Source organism: Mustela nivalis (genome assembly GCF_964662115.1).
Source record: "Mustela nivalis genome assembly, chromosome: 7".
Taxonomy (NCBI): Eukaryota; Metazoa; Chordata; class Mammalia; order Carnivora; family Mustelidae; genus Mustela; species Mustela nivalis.
The window spans coordinates 142,049,638-142,073,280 of NC_139026.1; the positions used below are offsets into that span (position 1 = coordinate 142,049,638).

At 40.8% G+C, this 23,643-nt stretch overlaps 1 protein-coding gene across 13 annotated transcripts in view; it reads left to right on the forward strand.

Moving 5' to 3' along the window:
- The window catches only part of PRKCQ (protein kinase C theta), a 175,443-nt gene that overhangs the window by 71,589 nt on the left and 80,211 nt on the right, over positions 1-23,643 (forward strand). For 12 of the 13 annotated variants that reach the window (XM_082738733.1, XM_082738726.1, XM_082738727.1 and 9 more), the window contains 7 exons: positions 624-655; positions 752-837; positions 5,860-5,989; positions 9,536-9,645; positions 10,329-10,446; positions 19,248-19,408; positions 22,698-22,871. In XM_082738733.1, coding sequence (XP_082594859.1) covers positions 624-655; positions 752-837; positions 5,860-5,989; positions 9,536-9,645; positions 10,329-10,446; positions 19,248-19,408; positions 22,698-22,871 — 811 coding nt within the window. Of the gene's footprint in view, positions 1-623; positions 656-751; positions 838-5,859; positions 5,990-7,606; positions 7,979-9,535; positions 9,646-10,328; positions 10,447-19,247; positions 19,409-22,697; positions 22,872-23,643 lie in introns of those variants that run through there. The other variant, XM_082738730.1, reaches the window with a different exon arrangement.

Below are 23,643 nucleotides of genomic sequence, written 5' to 3' on the forward strand. Positions count from 1 at the left end.
TGCCTCCTTGCCTCTTCGTAGGGTGTTTTTTACTTTGGGCTGCTTCAGAATCCATCAACTCACCACTCCAGTCTAACTAGGGAATCCAAAGGTCAAATAGAATTTTGATGGATTTCCTCCAACTGTTTCCACTGAATGATTAGAATTGTCTTCCTTTCTAATAATGAGCGTTTCTCAGGAATGAGTCTAAAGCTCAAGAATTTAGTAGTTGCAAATATTCTCAGATACTCAGAAAGAGGAAACAACATATGGTATAGATATCTTTGCTTATCTCTACTGAGCTTAGAGAGAAAATGAATTTTTAAGTGTAGGACATGGAAATTTGCTACTAGGAGCCTGTGATGCATTTTCAGTCATTTATTTTCATCTCTACATTTTTTTTGGAAAAAACACGAATGAGAGGAGAAACACAGTTTCTCATTTAGTTATCAGACTTTTACCAAAGCAGTTTAAGTTAAAAAACAAAAAACAATACATGTTAACTCTTTCATCCAGTGACAGACCAGGGCTGTTGATCAGTGAATGCTCTGTGATACTAGGAAGCTATGGGATCTTGTTTGAACGTTTATGGTGCTGCTGTTGATGCAAACCTCCAAGTAAGCCAGACATGTTCTTTATTGCAGGGGTCTGAACAAACAAGGCTACCAGTGTCGACGTAAGTAAGAAGGATTTCCGTGGTATTATTGTCATTCTTTTTATTTTGTTGTTCCTTAACTTCTGAAAATCTTAAGTTGCAATAATTTCTTTTCAGAGTGTAATGCAGCAATTCACAAGAAGTGTATCGATAAAGTTATAGCTAAATGCACGGGATCAGCCATCAATAGCCGAGAAACCATGGTAGGTGTTCGGGTTCCTCTTTCTGTCTGGAATATGGTCATTTTACCCTAACATTAAATTTTACAGCCCACTAATTCTTTTTAGTATTGCTTGAGCTTGAATGCTTAAGCTTATCAAAGAACAGGAATCTCCATAAAACCCTTTCCTCTTCAGGAATGATTATTCCTAAGATTCAAAACCAGGGGAGAAGTACAAAAAACACAGTAAGACTATTGATGACTCTACCTTTTCCAGGAAATCATGATAGAGTGCGCCCAGGAAACAGTTTTGGTCAATTATATGAGAACAAATCTTGTGGCATCTATAGCTAGAATGGCCAGTTAAGGATGAGAGGCAAATGATGAGAAAATACAGACGCAGGCATTTACAAGGTTGGTGTGCGATGCAGCAGAAGTACAATTCTCATGTTGAGAGGCAAGTGTTACTTTCATAATGAACTTTAAGACCTATGGCATAAGGACAGGTTAGATGTTACCCTGTAGGGAAGGGAAGCAGAGCTGGAGAGTCAGGCATACTTTCTTTCTTCATTCAACAGATATTTAGTGTGTATGTAACACATGGACGATACTGTACTACTATGTACAATGCAAAACAGAGCACAAAACAGACCTGGTCTTGCCTTTATAGAACTTCCTGTAAAATTAGGGAAACACATAATTAATAAACAGCAATGCACTTTTTATATTAATATTAAAATATTTATATTAAATAACATTTATATTAAATAACCCGCAAGGTGGGATGATGGAGAAAAATTGAGTGACCTACATAAACCTAAGGTAAGGGAATCTCCCAGGCGAGCATTTAAGCTGGGAGCTAAGGGTAAAGGAGCCAGCTATATGAACAGCAGGAGGAAGCCGCCTCCAGACAGAAAAGGCCCCAAGGAGGAAGGAGTCAGCATGTTCTAGGAACTAAAATGAGACCATGCAGCTGGAACAGCAAGGGTAAGAAAGTGAATAGAATACGAAGTTGGGGAACTTGGACGGACTTAGATTAGATTTTTATTTTTTAAGACCCTGGAGAAGTGGTTGGATTTTATTTGACCTATAGAGGGAAGCCCACGTGGTGACTGATATAGGGGAAATTGTGGGGTTGAGGTATGAATGTAAAAACCAGAGTTGACTGCAGAAGTCCTCTCAAGGAGAAAGGTTGTTGGCTTGTACCAGTATGGTAACAATGGCGAGGGAACAAAGTGATCAGGGTTTTGGGTGATTTTCTTGTTAGAAATGACTGGATTTGTCAATGGAGTGGAAGTGGGAAATAAAAAAGAGGAAAATAAAGATGATGCCTTAGTGTCTGTCTTGAACAGTGGGGAAGTGGCAGAACCATTAACAAAGTAAGACTGAAGGAGAAATTGATATTTCAGTTCTTAGTAAGTCCAGCTGAGATGCCCGTGGACATCCAAGTGGGGGTATCAAGTGGACAATATTACATGCATTTGGAATTCAGAGGAACCAGGAGACCAAATATATAAATTCCCCAAAGGAATCTAAAGTTGCGTGTTAGGTAGAAGAGAAGGAGCTTGTGATAAAGTCTAAGAGTTCATATAGGGCTCTTCGTATGTTTAGAGTACATGAGGTTAGAGAAACCAGAAAGCAAAGGGCTCAGTTGCGTTCAGTGCAGTTAAGAAGTTGAGAAAAATGAGGACCCCATGGAGATCTCCAGAGCCCTTGATTGAAGAAATTTCAGAAAATCGTAGAGGTGTTTGCTTCCCTGACCAACACTGATGGTCACTGAGAGTTGGGGACATGGAAACCATTTATGTGCTAATATCATCAGGAATATTAACCTGAAGCTCATTGAAGTAGGACAGTCTCTGAAAGGAGTTGAAACAAAGGGCTGGGAATATCCCAACTGCTAGAGAGAGAGGAGAGATGGATGAAGCTAGAGAGAAAGCAACAACCAAAGCAGTCAAGGAGGAAGAAGTCCACCCTTGGCAAGAGGGGATGATGTCTAAAGCCCATGTGGAGATGGGTCTCTAACAGACAGATGGTTGGTTCAGCAATTGTAACAGAAAGGGAGGAGGTGATTGCCGATGAGGGCGGATTGTAGATTTGGGGGCAGGCAGATGAGAGAGCTTCCCTGAGACAGCTTACCCTCAGTGTCATCTGAAGGTCAGGGGGAGGAAGAAGAGAAGGCCGCAAGTGGCTTTGAGGAGAAAGGACCTGTGAGAGAATTATCCTGGGATGGAAAAGCAAGGTGGTTAGAGAAGAAGAGTGGGATTGCTGAGGACCATGCAAAGTCGGCCTGAGTTTCAGGGGCCAGCCTGCCCAGGTGTGTGATTTTCTCCAGCCAAGGGGCAGGCACAGAGAAGGCTAATTGGTTGGGTTCTATAGAGCAGAGTTTCTTTTAAAATTTAGAGTTAGGGCACCTGGGTGGCTCAGTGGGTTAAGCCGCTGCCTTCGCCTCAGGTCATGATCTCAGGGTCCTGGGATCGAGTCCCGCATCGGGCTCTCTGCTCAGCAGGGAGCCTGCTTCCCTCTCTCTCTCTTTGCCTGCCTCTCCATCTACTTGTGATTTCTCTCTGTCAAATAAATAAATAAAATCTTAAAAATAAAATAAAATAAAATTTAGAGTTAGAAGGGGACAGTCTCCTATTAAAAGTGACTCTGCTAAGGTTCAAAGAGGTTAAAGTAGTTTGCAGTCAGTCACGTTTGCTCTAAGTAGCTGGCCTGGGACAAACTTTCAGATCTCAGTCTCCCAGAGCAGTGTGATAGACTCTCCCCACCCAGTTTTATTTTTTTTTTTTTTTTTTTTTTTTTTTTAAAGATTATATTTATTTATTTGACAGAGAGATCACAAGTAGGCAGAGAGGCAGGCATAGAGAGAGAGGAGGAAGCAGGCTCCCTGTTGAGCAGAGAGCCCGATGTGGGACTCGATCCCAGGACCCTGAGATCATGACCCGAGCCGAAGGCAGCGGCCCAACCCACTGAGCCACCCAGGCGCCCCGCCCCACCCAGTTTTATTTAGCAGTCATTGGCATACATCACTGTATCCATTGAAGGCATATATGATGATGGTTTGACTTGTGTATACTAGGAAATGATCACAATAGGTTCAGCTAACATCTGTCATCTTATGTAGATCCAATAAAAAGAGAAAACAAGATTTCTTCTTGTGATGAGAACTCTTAAGATCTACTCTCTGAACACCCTCCCTGTATATCGCACAGCAGTGTTAGCTGTGGTCACCATGCCGTGTCTTCTCTCCCTAGGACTTATCTTATAAGCAGAAGTTCCTTTTGATCACGTTCTTCCACTTCACCTTCCTCCTACCCCCTACCTCTGCGAACCACAAGTATGAGTTTTGTGGGATTTTGTTTTGTTTTCTTGGATTCCACATATAAGTGAGATCATGTAATATTTGTCTTTCTCTGACAAGTGTTTTGTTTCTTTAAATGAAATTAGCACCTCCCAACCTACGTCCTGCTCTCTCTACGTGATGCCTTCAGTTTTCCTGGGAAAATCACAGATTATAAGAATGACTATTAGCATCAATAGCTTTCCCTGGAAACAGAATGAGAGCCGCAAGTGCAATTTAAAAATTTTAGGTATCCTTGTATAAATATTGAGGAGATAGTTTACATTATTTTTCTCATAAAAAGTCTTCAGAATCCAGAATGTGCTTTACACAGATAGTGTATTGTCTTGTCCTCTAGCACAGACTCACTTGGCCCATGTGGCTAATTGGAAAATACAAATCTATAATCTTTTCCAGACATATTTGGAACTATTTTGAGCTCAGGGTCAAAATTTGAGGAAATTTGAAGTCTTCCAGCCCGGACCTTGACATAAATTGTTCATATTTGTATGGAAATGTTTATACAAAATGAGACCTGAAAATTATTTTTTCTTGGTTGAAAATGGCTAAGATAAGTTCAGAGTAACGTTTGAACAATTCTAAACAGCTGTTCTAATGACCCGATGCTAGCCAACATCCTCGGTGGAAATATTAGATATATCACTGTTAATGAAAAAGCTTATGGCTCCGTGGCTGTGCACATTCCCCAGGAAATTGTTTAATTAAAAACTTCTGAGGAGATTATAAGTCTTAAGTAAAACTTTCTATATGACACAAGAATATTGGTATTCTCACCAGGAATCAGACCTTATGGTTCTGTTATTGCTGTTGTTCACGTGATATGTTTGGCTAAAGGAGAGAATTTCAACTCTGGAAAACATAACAAAACAAAAAGCCCTGTAATATATCAGCTACCAGCACCCGTCTCTCATCTCCTCTCTTCCCATCTCCTAACTCATCACCTTGACTTTGAGAGAAGAAAGGGTCATGATGGAAAGAGGATAGGCTGATTCTGACTTCAGGCTTATAGATGTCCCAGCTCACAGCTGTGGGACCTAAACAAGTGTCTTGCCCTCTCTGTGCCTAGGTTCCTCATTTATCAGCTGAGGACTCTAATAAAGGTTCCTGCAAGGGGGTATTTGCAATATCACCTGTGTAAAAGATAATACATGTGACATATTTATCCACAGCACCTGGCAGGACCTGTCACCTGCTGCTCACCCCCTCCAGTCCATGCGTAATAGCTATGAAATTCTCCATACTTGGGCTTTTATAGCAGTAAACCTGAAACAGGGTTTCTCCTAGAGGAGGCATTATATAACATCTTCCAAAGGTTAGAGTCCTAGTTCTGAGTTGAAAAAGAAAAGGCAATATGTATACTAAAATAGGAAGGGCAGTGCAGTGTTCACCCAGATCCCATTTAGATAAATAATCCCAGTCCCACCTTCCTGAGGATATTAGCCTACCCGTGAGAATGCCTCAAACCTCAGCGTATTCCTGGTTACTTGATGTGTGTCTATGCCACACAGTCCCCTTGCCTGGAGGAGCTAATGGCTGCTCGCCTTCTTTGGCCATGTCTGTAAGGCTTGACGAGTAAAGCATATGGCTTAAAGCGCACCATTCCAGCGTTTTTAGTGCTCTGTTAGGCTAGAGCAGCTGCTGAGACACCAGAGGCTGAGAACTAGGGACATGCACGAGGTCACATGTTCTCTCTTCTTTCAGTTCCACAAGGAGAGGTTCAAAATTGACATGCCGCATAGATTTAAAGTCTACAATTACAAGAGCCCGACCTTCTGCGAGCACTGTGGGACACTGCTGTGGGGCCTGGCCAGGCAGGGACTCAAGTGCGACGGTGAGTCCAGCGGGAAATGAGTGTGGGCCCCGTACGGAACCCCAGCGGGGTGGCTTTGCAGCTTTAATGGAGAGCACGAGGAGAAGAGGGAGCACAGAGGGTTGACTTCTCCGGCGAGCCCAGATGACCCTGGGATCAGAAATCTGAAGTTCCCAGGACAGCAGGCCACGGCCCTTTCCTGTCCATCTCCAACACCACCATCCCGGGATCCCAGAGAAGTGCAAACCTGCTCACGCTCCATGTCAAGTCTCCTGGCCTGTCACCCTCATGCTGGGAAGAGAGGAAGATGGCACTTTCCCTGGGACCCGCCCTGCTGTCCCCTGGTGTTCCTGGCCTGCCCCTTCTGACCCTGCCCACTCAAGCTAGGCCCCCACCAATCTTCCTCACACCTTAAGATTCTCTCTGTAGCCCACCGAGAAGCCAGCCCGGGACATCTGCTTGGCTGGCGGATAGTCCTGCACGTAGGCGTTCCGACTTAGACCGGAGGGTCGATACCCAGAGCATGCCCAGTAGCGGCCCAGCCCAGCACTGAGCATTATGTCCCCTCCTTTGATCTCTCCTTAAAGGCTGGCATTGCAGCAGGGCCTGACTGAGCTGCTCAGATCTGCCCTGAAAAAAGCAAAAAGCATATTCTTGCTCTCAAAGTTCAAATTTCTAAGGCAATAACCTTTGGAAACTGAGATCTGTTACACCAGGATTCTGCAGTAGGGAGGGAAAGTCCAGTAGGGCACTTGTGCCTTCTGCGCTGGGAGGACAGGTGGGCCAGGGCTAGCCATTCAGAAAGGAGGGCATCCGGTTGCCGCCGAGGTCTTTCTATTTCGAATTAGTAAATATGGAAGCCACTTTGCTTTTTCTTGGCCGTCCCATTTTGGTTTACGCCGCTGGCTTCATCTTTTACAGTTCTTATCTTTTTTTTTTTTTTAAGATTTTATTTATTTATTTGACAGAGAGAAATCACAAGTAGACGGAGAGGCAGGCAGAGAGAGAGAGAGGGAAGCAGGCTCCCTGCTGAGCAGAGAGCCTGACGCGGGACTCGATCCCAGGACCCTGAGATCATGACCTGAGCCGAAGGCAGCGGCTTAACCCACTGAGCCACCCAGGCGCCCAACAGTTCTTATCTTTTAAGTGATGAAGGCGAGGGTCACCTCCAACAGCCTTCTCTTCCTCATGCCCACCGTGCTCATGTGTCTGGTGAAGTCTGCAGTGGTGTCTAGGCAGAGGTGGGGAGGGTTAGGTTTTCACATGCGGTGAAAATTCTCCTTAATCATCCCTTAGGAACCCCACTGTGCACCTTGCTCTGTACACCAGTTCGAGAGCACACGGGGGCCCTGGTCCTCTGTGGACTATCCTTATCTTTAGGCGTTCACAGGCAAGAGTAACTTCAGAATTGAACGAGCAGGCTTGAGCAGTCGGATCCCCTCTGCGGGTTCCCCGGGTCCTCTGATGGTCTCCCTCACAGGGCAAGTTCCTTTGCCCTGGAGCCTGAGCACCCCACCTGCCCAGTGGTGCCAGCAGCCTGACTGATGTCTCTGAGCTCAGAACGTCCATGAGGGTTCCTTGCCATTGTTTCACGACGCACACTCCTGCTCTGTTCCATCCCCCCAACATTCTTTCTCCCCATCCCTTCTCTCTCTCTCTCCGTCTCCTCCTACAGGCCAGGCAGCCCCTCTCCTCTCCCCCCTTCCTCCCCCCTTTCCTCCCCTCCCTGTCCTCCCCAACACCCTCTGCTCCCGAGGCTGACGCCGGCAGACGTCACTGTGTCCTCGCTCCCCATACCCTTGGTGTTACCTCCCCTTCCAGTCTACTCTCTGGGCTCTGTTCCTCTGCCTTGGCCCTGTCTCTCTGTCTTGTTCTCTCCTAAGCCACCTTCCTAAACAAGGCCGGCCGTCATCGTCTCTCTGTCCTTCGCTCTCTCCACCTCCATTCCCATGAAAATCACCATCCAAAGGGACTGTTTGCACTCAAAGAGATCAAGTTACCACCTAATAGGTCAGTAACAGAGACCTATGACATTATCAGAGTGGGAAGGGGACCTGCCTTTACAGGAGTGTGTCTGAGAAAAGCTTAGGCCCAGCTACCATGTTTCAAAAACAAAGTGAAACTCTCCAACCCCCCCACACTCAGTCCCTGTCCGCTGCCTCCCCTCGGTGTGCGGTAACGAGTAAGGAAATGCAGCAAGGGCTGCCCGGTGTGCAGCCTGCCTCAAGTCCGGGAGGGGGTCGTGCTAAATTCAGAAGGGCAGAGTGCCCTCGGCAGCAGCACTGTTACTGTATTACAGAGTTTAGATATAGATAGAAGATTTCACTTAGGACAGATTTTGGTTATCTCAATGCATATAGACTGGGACAAGTACTAGTCTATACTTACACAGAAAATGCTAGTTTATTTTTATTAGGAACTATCTGAGAAGAGTAAGCTAGTTAAAACCAAAGGCTGAAGCCTGTTAAAATTTCACTTAAATATTTTAAAACCTATCTCATTGGAATAAATAATGAAGATGAAATAGAAGTATTTGTTGAGTACTTATTTAGTGCCAATCACTGTGCTAAGTTCTTTGCACACAAATGGGCTAATAAACCGGTGGGGGTAAAAGTGCATTATTTTATAGCCTGTCCTGCCTACTGCCTTATAAAAACCCCTACTGAGAGATCCTGATAGAATGAAATAGGACTTGAGAATAGAATTCTATCAGCCAGAGTTTGGAAATCTTAAGTTACTTTTTTTTATTGTAATGGCAATATTTTATAAGTGCAATTTTGGTATTCTAAACCAACAACATGAAGTTGTGGTTGTCTTTATACAGATGGACAGGTGCACACACATCCCAATCCAAGATAGCTCATGGCATCACAGTGAGTGGAGGGTGAACCTTTCTTGTGCTGTTTTCGGGACTAATGAATCAGAATATTCCCCCAGGATCATAGGTCTGTATAAATCATTTGGTTGAACTGGCCCAACTCTGTGACAGGATGAAGATGAGGTCTCCGGGCTACTTTCTGTCCTCCCGCACTTGCCCCTAAGCTCAGACCACCCCCATCCTTTCCATTTCAGTTCTGCTGGCTGAGGTTGCACCCTGGGCTTCAACCTAGAGGGAGAGAAGTTCCTTGGGGTCCATGTGGGAAAGGGGTTGTTTGGGCTCCAGTCCAGAGTGGGAGTAGATCACCTTGCATCCCAGCATTGCACATCCCCCCCCCCCCCCCAGAGAGCCAGCATCACGTTTTTTCTCTCCGCAGGGGCACAGTGTAAATGCATACTCCCCTATCAGCAAGCCTCTGGTTCGGACTCAAGTGGGAGTCATTCCCCAGCATCAAACAGAGGAACATCTGGTCTGGGTGGTAGTCTTGGCAAAGGGAGGTAGAAGCATAAAGGCATCATAAAAATACTGCCCTAACTAATTTATTTGTATGCAGTGTCTCCTTCTGCTGGGAGGATGGCTCTACATATTTACCAGTTGTCCCTCAACATATGTGTACCTACAACAGTCCTGTGAAAAGTCCACTCAGTGAGTTCTGGTGCTCTCGCTCAGTGTGTCTTTCTCCTTTTCAGCATGTGGCATGAACGTCCACCACAGATGCCAGACAAAGGTGGCCAACCTTTGTGGCATAAACCAGAAGCTAATGGCTGAAGCACTGGCTATGATTGAGAGCACTCAACAGGTAGGAAAGGGATTTAGGTTGAGTTCCTGCGATTTCAACTCAGCAAGGACCAGTCCAGTCCTTTGGCCCTTGGAGCTGTGGGACAACATGGGGTCTGTCCCTGAGCCCCTGCCTTCCCCCTGACTTTCATCCTCATACGCCTTTTTATTTAATACATTTGAATTGCATAGTTCTTTAGAAGATCTTAAATTCTTTGTGGGATAAGCAGGAGCAGAAACAAATTCATTAAGATTATTGGGGATTCATTACCAGCTTTATACCTATATCCTTGCTAGAATCATCCCTAAAATGAGCACAGAACATGGAGTCCAGGGAAAACTTCTGCCTTGCCATTTACCCATGTGCACTAGCATGTTGAATTTACCTATCCAAGAACAAAACCTCTTTAAGACTTGGTGTTGCCTATGAAAGCTATTTTTTCATCCATTGACCTTCCATTCTTATTTGTGACTGAATGATGTAGATAGCATAGGAAAAACCAGTTAGCCGCCCCGCCCCCAACCCTGGCTATAGACTCCTCCAGGGTATGGAATCCTAAAGGAGTGCTAAAGGAAAGAAGAATGTTGGTTTTCTAATGCATTTAGGAATGCTAAATGGATCTCATTCCCAAGAGCAACAGGCTGAGCTGTCCCGGCTGTAGTGGATGGGTAGGTCAGTGGTCTGACTCTTTGTTCCGACTCCAGGCTCGCTGCTTAAGAGATACTGAACACATCTTCAGAGAAGGTCCAGTTGAAATCGGTCTCCCGTGCTCCATAAAAGGTGAAGCTAGGCTGCCGTGTGTACCAGCACCTGGGAAAAAAGGTAGCTATCCTGACCCTCAGTGGAATCATTGTCAGTGATTAAGCTTGGTCAACCCTAACCTGAGTCCTCTGCATTTAAGTTCTCCATTTACCTGGTCTGATAGATAGAGGCTCCTACTTCTTGGAAGTGAAACCAAAATGTGCCCCATGAGGAAAGAGGGTGGGAAGTGGGGGCAGGGAAAAAAATGAGATAGGTCTCTTTCCGTAGAATTTTAGGATGGTACTTCCTGTCATTGTAAAAGGTTTTGGAAGAATAAATCTACCGTAAATCTCCGTGGAGGGAATGTCCCAGGAAACCATCTTATTCTGCACCTTTGAGACTTTTTTGGGAAATTTAAGAATAGAAATGGGGAAGAATAGTGGGACCTCAACATTTATCACTATGGAAGTTTCCCCAGCCTACTTTCTGAAAGTAATTCATGAGAGAATATGTCTACATAAACCTGGGAACTGAATAATTTCAGCATACTTTAGAAAGTACAGGTCCCCCCCTCAACTATCCTAAAGTATAATAATTCCATGAAACCTTTTTTTAACTGAAGTATAATTAATATACAGCATTGCTTAGTTTCGGGTGTACAACATATTGATTCAACAATTCTGTGTATTACTCAATGCTAATCTGTCACCATACAGTGTTACAATGTTACTGACTATATTCCCTATGCTGTACTTTTCATCTCTGTGACTTATTTTGTGACTGGAATTCTATACCTCTTAATCCCCGTATTTCACCTGCTTCCCCACCCACCTCTCCTTTGGCAACTACCAGTTCTCTATATTTAAGTATGTTTTGTTTTGTTTCTTAGATTCCACATATAAGTGAAATCATATGATATTTGTCTTTCTCTGACTTATTTCATTCCATAATACCCTCCATATCCATTGTTGTCATAATGGCAAGTGCTCATTCCTTTTATGACTGAGAAATATTCCATTTTATTTATTTATATTTATACCATATCTTCTTTATGCATTCATCTATTGATGGGCACTTAGTTTCCTCCCATACTTGGGCTATTGTAAATCAGGCTGCAATAAACATTGGAATGCATATATCTTTTTGAGTTAGTGTTTTTATTTTCTTTAAATACCCAGTAGCAGAATTTCCAAATCATATGGTGGTTCTATTTTTAATCTTTTGAAGAACCTCCATATTGTTTTCCACAGTGGCTATACCTGTTTGCATTCCCACCACCAATGTATGCGGGTTCCTTTTTCTCTACATCCTTGCCATTTTGGTTTTGATTTGCATGTCCCTGGGTGATGATATTCAGCATCTTTTCATGTGTCTCTTGGTCGTCAGTGTGTCTTCTTTGGAAAAGTGTCTGTTCATGTCCTCTGCCCATTTTTAATAGTTGGGGTTTTTTTTTTTTTTTTTGGTCGTGAGTTATAGAAGTTCTTTATATATTTGTGATATTAACCCCTTATCAGATATATCTTTTGCAAACATCTTCTTCCATTCTACCATAGGTAGCCTTTTTATTTTGTTTATGGTTTCCTTTGCTGTGCAGAAGCTTTTTTATTTTGGTGTAGTCCCAATACTTTATTTTTTGCTTTTGTTTCCCTTGCCCAGGAGATAGATCCATAAACATGTGGCTAAGACTGATGTCCAAGAGATTACTGCCTGTGTCTTCTTTTAGGAGTTTTATAGTTTTAGGTCTGACACTTAGGTTTCAATCCATTGTGAGTTTATTTTTGTGCATGGTATAAGAAAGGAGTTTTGTTCTTTTGTGTGTAGCTGTTCAGTTTTCCCAGCACCATTTGTCGAAAGGACTATTTTTTTAAAAAGAAAGAAAAAACTATTTTTCCCCCATGGTATATTCTGGCCTCCTATGTCATAAATTAATTGACCATATAGGCATGTTTTTATTTCTGGACCCTCTATTCTGTTTCATTGATCTATATGTCTGTTTTTGTGTGAGTACCAAACTGTTTTGATTATTATAGTTTTGTAATGTATCTTGAAATCTGGGATTGTGATACCTCCAGCTTTGTTCTTCATCCTCAAGATTGACTTGGCTATTCAAGATCTTTTGTGATTCCATACAAATTTTAATATTATCTGTCCTAGTTCTGTGAAAAATGCTGTTCTTATATTGATAGGGATTACACTGCATCTGTAGATTGCTTTGGGTAGTGTGGACAATTTAACAGTGTTAATTCTTCCAAGCCATGAGCGCAGAATATCTTTCCATTTGTTCTGTCATCTTCAGTTTCTTCCATCAGTGTTTCATAGTTTTTAGAGTACAGGTTTCACCTCCTTGGTTAAATTTATTCCTAAGTATTTTATTCTTTTTGATGCAATTGTAAATGGGATTGTTTTCTTCATTTCTTTTTCTATTACTCTGTTATTAGTCTATAGAAATGCAACAGATTTCTGTATATTAATTTTGCCTTTTCTTGACTTTCTTTTCATTAGGTACAATAGTGTTTTGATGCAGTCTTTACAGTTTTCTAAAGATAATATGTCATTTGCAAATAGTGACAGTTTTACCTCTTCCTTATCAATTTGGATGGTATTTATTCCTTTTTCTTTTCTGATGGCGACAGCTAGGACTTCCAGTACTGTGTGGAATTCAAGTGGCTTGAGTGTACATCCTTATTTGTCCTGATCTCAGAGAAGATTTTAGTTCTTCACCATTGAGTATGATGTTAGCTGTGTGTATGTCATGTGTGGTCTTTATTACATTGAGGTGTTCCCTTTAAACTCACTTTGTTGAGAGTTTTTATCATGAATGAATGTTCTTTTTTATTTTGTCAAATGCTTCTTCTGGCTTTTTCTGCATCTGTTGAGATGACCATGAGGTTTTTATCCTTCCTCTTGTTAATGTGGTATGTCCCATTGATTGATTTGTAAATACTGAGCTTTTCTTGCATCCTTGGAATAAAAGCTATTTGATTGTGGTGACTGTTTTTTCTAATGTGTTGCTGAATTCAGTTTGCTGATATTTTTTGAAGATTTTTGCATCTAAGTTCATCGGAGCTATTGGCCCATGGTTTTCTTTCTTTGGTATCATATTCTCCTGGTTTTGGTATCAGGTTAATCTTGGCTCATTGAATGAATTTGGAAGTTTTCTTCCTTGTATATTTTTTAATAGTTTGAGAAGAATAGGTATTAACTGCTCTTTAAATGCTTGGTGGAATTTCCCCTGGAAAGCCATCTGGTCCTGGAGTTTTTTTGGGAATTTTTGACTACTGATTCAATTTGATTACTAGTAATCAGTCCGTTTGGATTTTGTATATCCTCAAGATTCAGTCTTGGAATACGTTTCTAGGAATTTATCCATTTCTTCTAGGTTGTCCAATTTGATGGCACTCCATTTTTCATAATTTTTTAAAATAATCTTTTGTATATCTGTGGTGAAAGTTCTTGTTCTTCTTCATTCGATTTTGAGTCTTCTTTTTCCTTGATGATTGTGACTAAAGGTTTATCAATTTTGTTTATCTTTTCAAAGAACCCTCTCTTGGTTTCATTGATTTTTTTATTATTTTTTAAGTCTCTACTTAATTTATTTCTTCTCTAATCTTTATATTTCCTTCCTTCTACTATCTTTGGGCTTTGTTTTTATTTTTCTAGTTCCATTAGGTGTAAGGTTATGTTATTTATTTGGGATTTTTCTTATTTCTTGCGATAGGCATTGTATTGCTATAAAGTTCCCTCTTAGAACTGCTTTTGCTATGGCCCCCAAATTTTAGATCATTGTCTTTTTGTTTTTATTTGTCTCCATGAATTTCTGAGTTCCTCTTTGAGTTGCTGACCCATTTGTTGTTTAGGAGTATGTAATTCCGCTCTATGTGTTTATGTTTTTTCCAGATTATTTTCTTTTAATTGATTTCCAGTTTCATACCACTGTGTTCAAATGGAGGCTTAATCTGACTTCAGTATCCTTAAATTTATTGACTTGTGTGTGTGTGTGTGTGTGTGTGTGTATACTAACATGTGATGTATTCTGAAGCCATTGTGGTTGGAATGGAGGCTTGATCTGACTTCAGTATCCTTAAATTTATTGACTTTTTGTGTGAGTGAACTAATGTGATATATTCTGGAGAATGTCCCATGTGTATTTGAGAAGAATGGGTATTCTACTGTTCTGGGTGGAAGTGTTCTGTCTATATCTTGTTACATCCATCTGCTCTAATATATTGTTCAAAGCCACTGTTTCCTTATTGACCTTTTATCCATTGATAGAAGTGGTATATTAAATTTCCCTAGTATTATTGTATTACTATCAATTTCTCCCTTTACATGTTAATATTTGCTTTATTCAATTTGGTACTGCAGTGTTGGGTGCATAAATATTCATAATTTCATGTCCTCTTGTTGGATTGATCCCTTTATCATTATGTAGTGCTCTTCTTTGTCTTGATGCGGCCTTTGTCTTAGAATCTGTTTTCTCTTGTTTTGTCTGATGTAAGTATTGCTACCCCAGCCTTTTTTTTTTTTTTCCTTCTGTTTGCATGGCATATGTTTTCCCAGACTTCATTTTCAGTCTGTATGTGTCTCTAGGTCTGAAGTGAGTCTCTTGTAGGCAGCATATAGATGGATCTTTTTTTTTTTTTTTTTTAACCATTTAGGCATGCTATGACCTTTTGTTTGGAGCATTTGGTACATTTACCTTTAAGGTAATTATTGACAGGTGTACTTATAGCCATTTTGTTAATTGTTTTCTAGCTGTTTTTATACTTTTTCTCTATTTTCTTTTTTCTTGCCTCCTTTACTCTTTCTTTGTGATTTGATGCCTTCCTTTAGTATTACACTTCGATTCTTTTCTCTTTACTTTTTGTATATCTATTATAGGCTTTTGATTTGCTTTTACCATTGAGTTCATATATAACATCTTATGTGTACAGCAGTCCATATTATGTTGATGGTCACTTAAATTCAAACACATTCTAAAAGCACTGAATTCTTACTCCTCCCCTTTATGTATAGGATGTATAGGATGTCATATCTTATACCTTTTTATTTTGTGAATACCTTGACTCATTTTTGTAGATATAATTGATTTTACTACTTTTATGTTCTAACCACCATACTGGCTTTATAAATAATAAATCTACTACCTTTACTATATATTTGCTTTTACTAGTGAAATTTTTTCCTTTCATAATTTTCTTCTAATTATGGCCTTTTCTTTTCACTGAAGAACTCCCCCTTAACATTTCTTATAAAGCTGGTTTAGCAGTAATGAACTCCTTTAACTTTAGTTTATCTGGGAAGCTCTCTATCTCTCCTTCTATTCTGAATGATAGCCTTACTGGATAGACTATTCTTGGTTGCAGGCTTTCTTCTTTCAACACTTTGAATATATCATGCCACGCTCTCTGGCCTGCAAAATTTCTGCTGAAAAATCAGTTGATAGACTTATAGGATTTCCCTTGTTTGTAACTGTTCTCTTTTCTCTTGCTGTTTTTAAGATCTCTCTCTTTATCATGACTTTTTGCCATTTTAATCATTATGTGTCTTATTGTGGACCTCCTTGGGTTCATCTTGTTTGGGGCTCTCTTTGCTTCCTGGGCTAAAAAAAAGCTTATTTTCTCCCCAGAATAGGAAAGTTTTCAGCTATTATTTCTTCAAATATATTTTCTGTCCCCCTTTTTCTTTCTCCTCCTTCTGGAATCCCTACAATGCAGTGTTATAATTCTTAATGGTATTGCCGAGTTCCCTAAATTATTTTTTATTTTTTATTTTTGCTATTCAGCTTGCTTGCTTTCCATTACTCTCTCTTTCAGATTGCTCATCCCTTTCAGATAGCATTCTCTGACCTACTCTTGATTCCCTCTAGTGTATTTTTATTTCAGTTATTATATTCTAAAGCACTGACTGGTTCTTATTTTATATTTTCTGTCTCCTTGATGAAGATCTCACTGAGACATCCACTGTTTTCTCAAGTCTGGTTGTATCTTTATGGCTACTACTTTGAATTCTTTATCAAGAAAACTGCTTGGGGCGCCTGGGTGGCTCGGTGGGTTAAAGCCTCTGCCTTCTGCTGAAATCATGATCCTGGGGTCCTCAGATCAAGCCCCACATCAGGCTCTCTGCTCTGCTTCCCTCCCCCTCTCTGCCTGCCTCTATAAATAAATAAAATCTTTAAAGAAAAAAAAAAAAGAAAGAAAGAAAACTGCTTATCTCCTTTTCATTTTAGCTCTTTCACTGTGATTTTGTCCTTTTCTCTCATTTGAGATCTCTCTCTGTCTCATTTTGCCTGTGTTTGTTTCTGCATATTAGGCATTCAACTACATCTCCTGGTCTTGAAAGTAATGGCCTTGATGAGAAGAGGTCCTATGGTGTCATGAAGTGCAGTTCCCCAGGTCATAAGAATTAGGAGCTCCAGAGGTGTTCCTGGCTGGACTGTGTGTACCCTACTGGGGAGGCTGAGCCATAATTGCCTTCAGCTGAGCAGGCTGCACTGACCTACTTTGCCTGCTACAGGTGCACGGGGCAGGCTTTCTTCCCCAAACGACTGAGAGGCCTGTCTAATGCCACTCTGGGGTTGTTGGTGGGTGGAGCCAACAATCAGCCTATCTAGGGTTAACCTTTCTGCCACAGCTGCAGGTTCACTGAGGGGCATTGATTCTTCTCCGCACAACTAGGTGAGACTGAATGTTGGAACAAGGGGCGCACTAGTATATGAAGTTATCTCCTCTATGCAGATGGGGATGTTACTTAGGATGGGAAGTTACTTAGGAGTGGTACTGGTCCCTACTGGGTTTTCCTGTGGGGTTGGTGGGGCAAGAGCTGCTTTAGAGGGATGCCTGCTGAAGTGGGCAGGTTGAATGGGGCAGGTCCACAGGTGATTGCTGGGGCAGGGCATGTGGTATTATCAAGGTAGATGGATCTCACAGTCATCTGGCTATCTAGGTTTGGGAAGGAAAAGAGATTTCTCTTGGTGCCTGCCAATAGTTTTGTTACCAGAGAAATCCTCTGAAGATCTCTGACTCTTCTGCACACATTCTAAGATTAATCCATAGATCTTGATGTATCCCCCAGGCATTTTTTTAACTGCTGCTTCTGTGCTGTCTTGAGCCAAGTTATTATTATGGTTCTTTAAGTTCTGTATGATAGGGACTCAGTTTCGTGTCACCCTCCTGCTCTCCCCAGAGTTAAGGCTGCTGATTTTTAAAGCTCCTAGTTTCAAGGCCTATGGGTTTTCCAAGCTAAATGTTATTGACATCTGTCTTCTCACCTCCATGCCGGGGTGCCTTCTGTGGCATCTGATCTTCTGGCTTCTCTGTGCTTGTGGTGTCCTTCCCATTTGTGGTTAGCCTCACATGGGTTTGGTTCCCAACTGTATCTGTACTCCTTCCATCTTTCTAAATGTGGCCTCCTGACTCTAATCAACTATGGAGGGTCTGCCCTGCCAGTCTTCAGGTCGTTTTCAGTGTTAGTTGCATAGATGTAGCTGTTACCTTGTTGTGCTCTTGGGATGAGGTAAGCTCAAGATCCTCCTCCTCTGCCATCTTCCCCATGATACCCCCATGAAATTTTTTGTAAGCCAGAATGGCATAAATCAAAGGAACAATTACTATTACTTTATATAGAACAATTTTTGAGTATTCTTAGACCCCAAAAAAATCACCTTAGGCTTTTCTAATAGCTTAGAACACATATTGCTAACTGAGACACAGCATATGTGACATCAGGCACAGATGCTCACACAGTTCAAAACTCTGGAGGCTGGGCCTGCTGGGCTGCTGCGTGTGGTTCCTGGGGAAGGGGCTGGGTGGGACCACTCTCGATGTTCAGGTGTGCTGACTCTTGCCAGCTTGCTGCAAGACCAATGCAGGGTATTATTTGTCCTTTTCTTTTTTCTGGAAAAGAGAAAATCCTCTCCAGATTTTTTTTTTTTTCCAGCTAGCAAAAACAGGTAATAATGTAGATCTCTCATGAAAGCAAAGTGGCAAACGTGAACTTTCAAAAACCTGGGGGATGCCTGTATCGATTTCCCTTGGGTTTAGGGAGAAGATGAAAGGTAAATCTGGAGATTGAAAATAAAAGAAATGTCATTATTCCATCCAGAAAGAAGAAAATTTTTGTGATGTGATAGAGAGGCTGTTGCAAAATGGCCATCATGTATCACAATATAAAAATGTATCATGCAAACAATACCAAAAACTAATGATGTACTGTGTGGTGACTAATATAACATTATATATAATATATCTATATCTATAGATATAGATATAGATATAGATATAAATGTATCAAGTCAACATGTTGTACACCTTAAATTAACATAATATGGTGCGTCAAATATATTTCAATAAAAAAGAAGAAATGTTGTAAAGGCTTGGGAGAAAGTTTCCCACAAAGTTTTCTGTACTTCCTCTGGCACTGGGTGAGGAATAAATCGGCTGACTTGAATACAGTGAGGGATAATGCATCAGATCTCCATCAGTCTGCTTTCCATTTCCTCATCCCTCACTTGCAACATCACATGTTGCCACTGTGCCTGTGAGCCATGCAAGTAGCTGAGAACCCTTTTTTCCTCAAATTTGGTTAAAATCTCTATTTGCCCATGATTTGACATGATTTAAAGTGCTCCTTTGTTTTGCATATTTGATCTTTTGCTAATTAGAATATGTTTCTTAACATGAAATTTCTCCCGGTTGATTGAGTAGATAAGAGATAAGAGTCCATGCCCCAAATGTCAGGCTCACAGGGACTGCTTCCCCCCACCCCCATTTTTGTGGATGGAGCCTGCGAGTGGGAAGTGGAAGAGAGAGTGTTCTCAAAATAACTAGAATGATCCTCCATTGTTTCTTGTTTACTTTTAACTGCTAGCTTGCTATTTTCAGAGCCTCAGGGAATCTCTTGGGAATCTCCGTTGGATGAGATGGACAAAATGTGCCATCGTCCGGAACCTGAACCGAACATAGAAAGACCATCTGTACATATGAAACTAAAAATCGAGGATTTTATCTTGCACAAAATGTTGGGGAAAGGAAGTTTTGGCAAGGTATGATACTATAGAATTCTACAGACCAACTTAGAGAAATTGAAAAGCAAAGCTCCTAAACTCGTGGAACCAGAAATGGTCATGGGGGTGGAGAGGACATTCCTGTGCATTTTTTTGCCAGGGTAGAGAGGGGTCTGAGTAAAAAAGAAACCCAGGAATTCTAGGAAGTAGTGGCCTCTGCTTGCTGGGGATCATTGTTGCCAAGCCATTTTGTTTCAAATATGTACATCCCACACAATTATGAGTTTAATATATTTGGACATCAAGGAAATGAAAAGCTGCCTCAACCAGTTTCTATTTCTTACAGGGTTTTTTTTTTTTTTTTTGGTTTTGGTTTCTTTTTGGCTCTTTTCTCAAACTTGGAGTGTTGTTTTACTTTGAATGCAATTTTTTTTTTTCTCTATCAAATGTCCTGTCTTGTATTAGTTTGCTAGGACAAATGTAACAAAGTATGACAGACTGAGGGATTCAAACAACAGAAATGTATTTTCTTATCATTCTGGAGGTTGGAAGTCTAAGACCTACGTGTTGATAGACTCGTTTCTTCTCTCTTTGGCTTGTATATGGCCATCTTCTCCCTGTGTCTTCACATCATTCCTCTGGGTATCTGTGTCCTCATCTCCTCTTCTTATAAGGACACTAATCATGCTGGATGAAAGCCCACCCTAATGAACTTATTTTAACTTGATTACCTCTGTGAAGACCCTGCCTCCAAATACAGTCACATTGTGAGGAACGGGGGTTTAGGACTGCAGCATGTAAATATTTCAGAGGGGACACAATTCAGTTCATAACAAAGCCATAGCTTGAGAGTCATGAGAAAAGTTTCATGGCGAAAGTCCCCCCTCTAACTCCTTCCTGCCACACACTCGAGTTATGAGCTGTTTCTGTCAGTCACAAAGGACAAAAGGAAAAGGAGGAAGAGGACACAATTTACGCTCAACTATCAGTGATGGAAAAAAACCTTCAAGCTCGTGAATGTAAAGAGAGATGATGTGAAACATGAGCCTTGAGATTATTCTAGATATTAAGGCAATCTATTATATTAATGACACTCTCAGTTTTATTCTTGGATGAAACTCCTAGGAAAATTTTAGCCAGAGACTACTTCTATGAATTTGTACATCTAAAACCAGCATTATACGCCACACCTGCTCACCAGACTTTGGCTGGGAAACTCACCCCGTTTATTTAATAATAAACTAGAACGCAACTACGCATCACCACAGCTGAATCACATTATCCTCCAACTGGGTTTGGATTTCAACCCCACTGCATTGCTTTTGGCAAAATCTGTTCTGCCCTGCAAACTAGCTGATCTCCATTAATTCTTTTAGTTCATTTCCACACTAATATGAAACACAGCAGGCTCATTTGGTGTTAATCTGTGTAATAGGCAATTTTATAGCTAGTCTTCATTATAATTTAGCATCAATTAATGTACAATTATAACCTGTTACCAAAAATTGAAAGCCCATTATAGAGATGGAAATTGCCTTTTCAGCTTCTTAGTTTATGGCTGGTTTGGGGATGTTTTATTGAAAGAAACAATTACCAAAAGAACACTTTTAATTGTTAACGAAATGTTTATGTTTCTTTGTTCCCATGTGGGTTTTATATTTGAACAAGGTTAATAAGAAAGACATTAGGTTAAACCTACAAGCCTTCATAAAATATCCCAAGGGACAACTGAGAGACTCAGGTATCCCCTGTTCTATGTCCAAAGCAATATACCCTTTGCCATCAAGACCCTGAGAAGACTGACGCGTGGGACCCAAAGAAAGGAGAACAAAGCACCAAAGCAAAACGGGACAGTCCTATTTCCCTTTCTTACAACCCTGAGAATACTCTAAAACCTGCTTTCCTTCTTTCTTTTGGCTCTAGATAGGAAGTTTGGCTTCTCAGCAAAATGGTAGCCTCTGTATATTCTTATTCTCAATTTACTTTGAGGTCCAGAAAAAAAAAATTGCATTATTTTCTAGGAATATGCACATTATCCATTTGCCTGCAATATTATCTAAGTTCTGTGTCCTTTATCAAGCCAGCTACCCCAAAGCTATGTATCTGCACCATATTATTTTAAATATAGACACATACATTTTCAGTACTGGTTTGGTCTCATTGACTTTGACATTCCCTAAAAGTCAAGAAACAAATGACAAGTATTTTTAATAACTGTCATGTCAAGAGCATTTTATAGTTTCCAAATCACTTTCCCATGTGGCAGTCATTTGATTTTCACCATGGTCCTGCAAGTTGGAGAATGTTATGACAATTATCTCTTTTACACATTTAGGAAACCAAAGCCCAGAGAGGTTCATTGGTTTGCCCATGTTCCCACAGCTAGTAAATGTCCATGAGAAGAGACCCAAGCTGGAGTTTTCTGTTTCCAAATGCCATGTCCTCACAACTGTCAGTCATCTGTTGCTGCATCAGTTGCAAAAACAGAAGTTGTAGAAACTCTCCATTATATGCCATCTGGTGTCCTTTCATATAAGATTCATGAAATCAAGTAAAAAAAAAGTAAATTTGGAATTGTGTTTTTTCCACTGAGTAGTTCCATGAATTTGACCAAGAGAAGTTACTCTTTAAACCCAGTGATCTTTTTTTTATTATTATTACTATCTGTCTTGTGGAAAGTCCCAAGCTAAGAATTAGGTAAGAAGCAGAGTATGTGACACACAGTAGGATCTACAAATGGCATTAGTGCCTATGCCATCAGATGAAATGGTGTGCACTCTTTAAGCCTATAAGGAAAATTCTATTCCCCTGTATTCTTTTTTTCACCTTGAAAAACTGGGTAAATCTTAGAGCTCAGTTTTAGGCTCATTTGCACGGATGTTTCAAATGTAATCAAATCCTGCTCTTTGCTCTTGCTTCCTTCAGTATGCACTCAGTTTCTGAGAATTTATATTATGACTTTACTCAGGTCCCCGGGCAGACAGATCAGACTTTTTTTAAACAGAATTTTTCTGGGACTGACAATAACTCATCCAATTGTACATGAGTTTTGTGGAACCCTTTGAAAGGTACAAAGCAAGTGTGAAACTACTAGGTAATATTCTAAAATCAGTGAAATGCTCTATTTTGTTTTTTTGTTTTTTTTTTTTTGTTTGTTTGTTTGTTTTGTTTTGAAATGCTCTATTTTGTATCTGTAAAGGGGAATAGAGGCGGATTGGGGAAGAAATTCTGTTCTCAGCCAACACAGATCTCTCTCAGGACTTTGTCCTTTTTTAAGGAGTATGAGATCAAATTCTAAAATAAAGTTACTTCCTACCTTTCCTTTTAGGTCTTCCTAGCAGAGTTCAAGAAAACCAATCAGTTTTTTGCAATAAAAGCCTTAAAGAAAGACGTGGTTTTGATGGACGATGATGTTGAGTGTACAATGGTGGAGAAGAGAGTTCTCTCCCTGGCCTGGGAGCATCCGTTCTTAACGCACATGTTTTGTACATTCCAGACCAAGGTAAGGCTTGGACAACCCTTCATCCACGTCTCACCCAGCAAACGTGGAGATCTAAGCAGGCTGCCCCTGTGGCTTCCTCACCGGGAGACACGGGGAAGTGTCTCCATATCTTCCTTTACCTTTCAGTTCACCTTCCATTCGTCCAAATGAGTTTCTTCTCCAAACACCGCTGATACATTATTTCTAATTTTTAACATAGTTGGTTGGGAAAGGGCTTTCCTTCTGGGTTGGTCTGTTTGATTGTGTTTTAGAATTTTATTTTATTTATATAACAAGGATTCTAAGCAGCCTGTGACTTGCTTAATGAAGCAGAGCTTTGTGAGGGCCAAAGACGGGATACTTGTTTGTTCATCTACTGTATATGTATTTGAAGAGACAGAAGTTGGACAGTAGATCAAAATGCGTGCGCACTATTCTATTCCCTCATGCGGCCAGCAGAGACGCAGGCTTACAATGGGCCTGCGCCGTGAGGTAAAAGGGTGAATTCTGTCAAAAGGTTCTCTTACTCTGGGGTAATGCTCTTCCTGATCTACTTACTCCTTAAAAAAAAAAAAAAAAAATGTTCTAATTGCCTGTTTTTCGAGATGTCCTGACTTAGTCAGATCTTGCATGTCAAACAGAATAACTGACTAAATACCACAGGTGAGTGTAAAAAGCAACAATTGAAATGAATGATGATTTGCTGTGGGAAATTTTTGGAAGTTGCTTTTCTGAGGGAATGACAGCTACCTTTGCACTCTAGTGAAAGATATTAGATAACATAAATGAACTA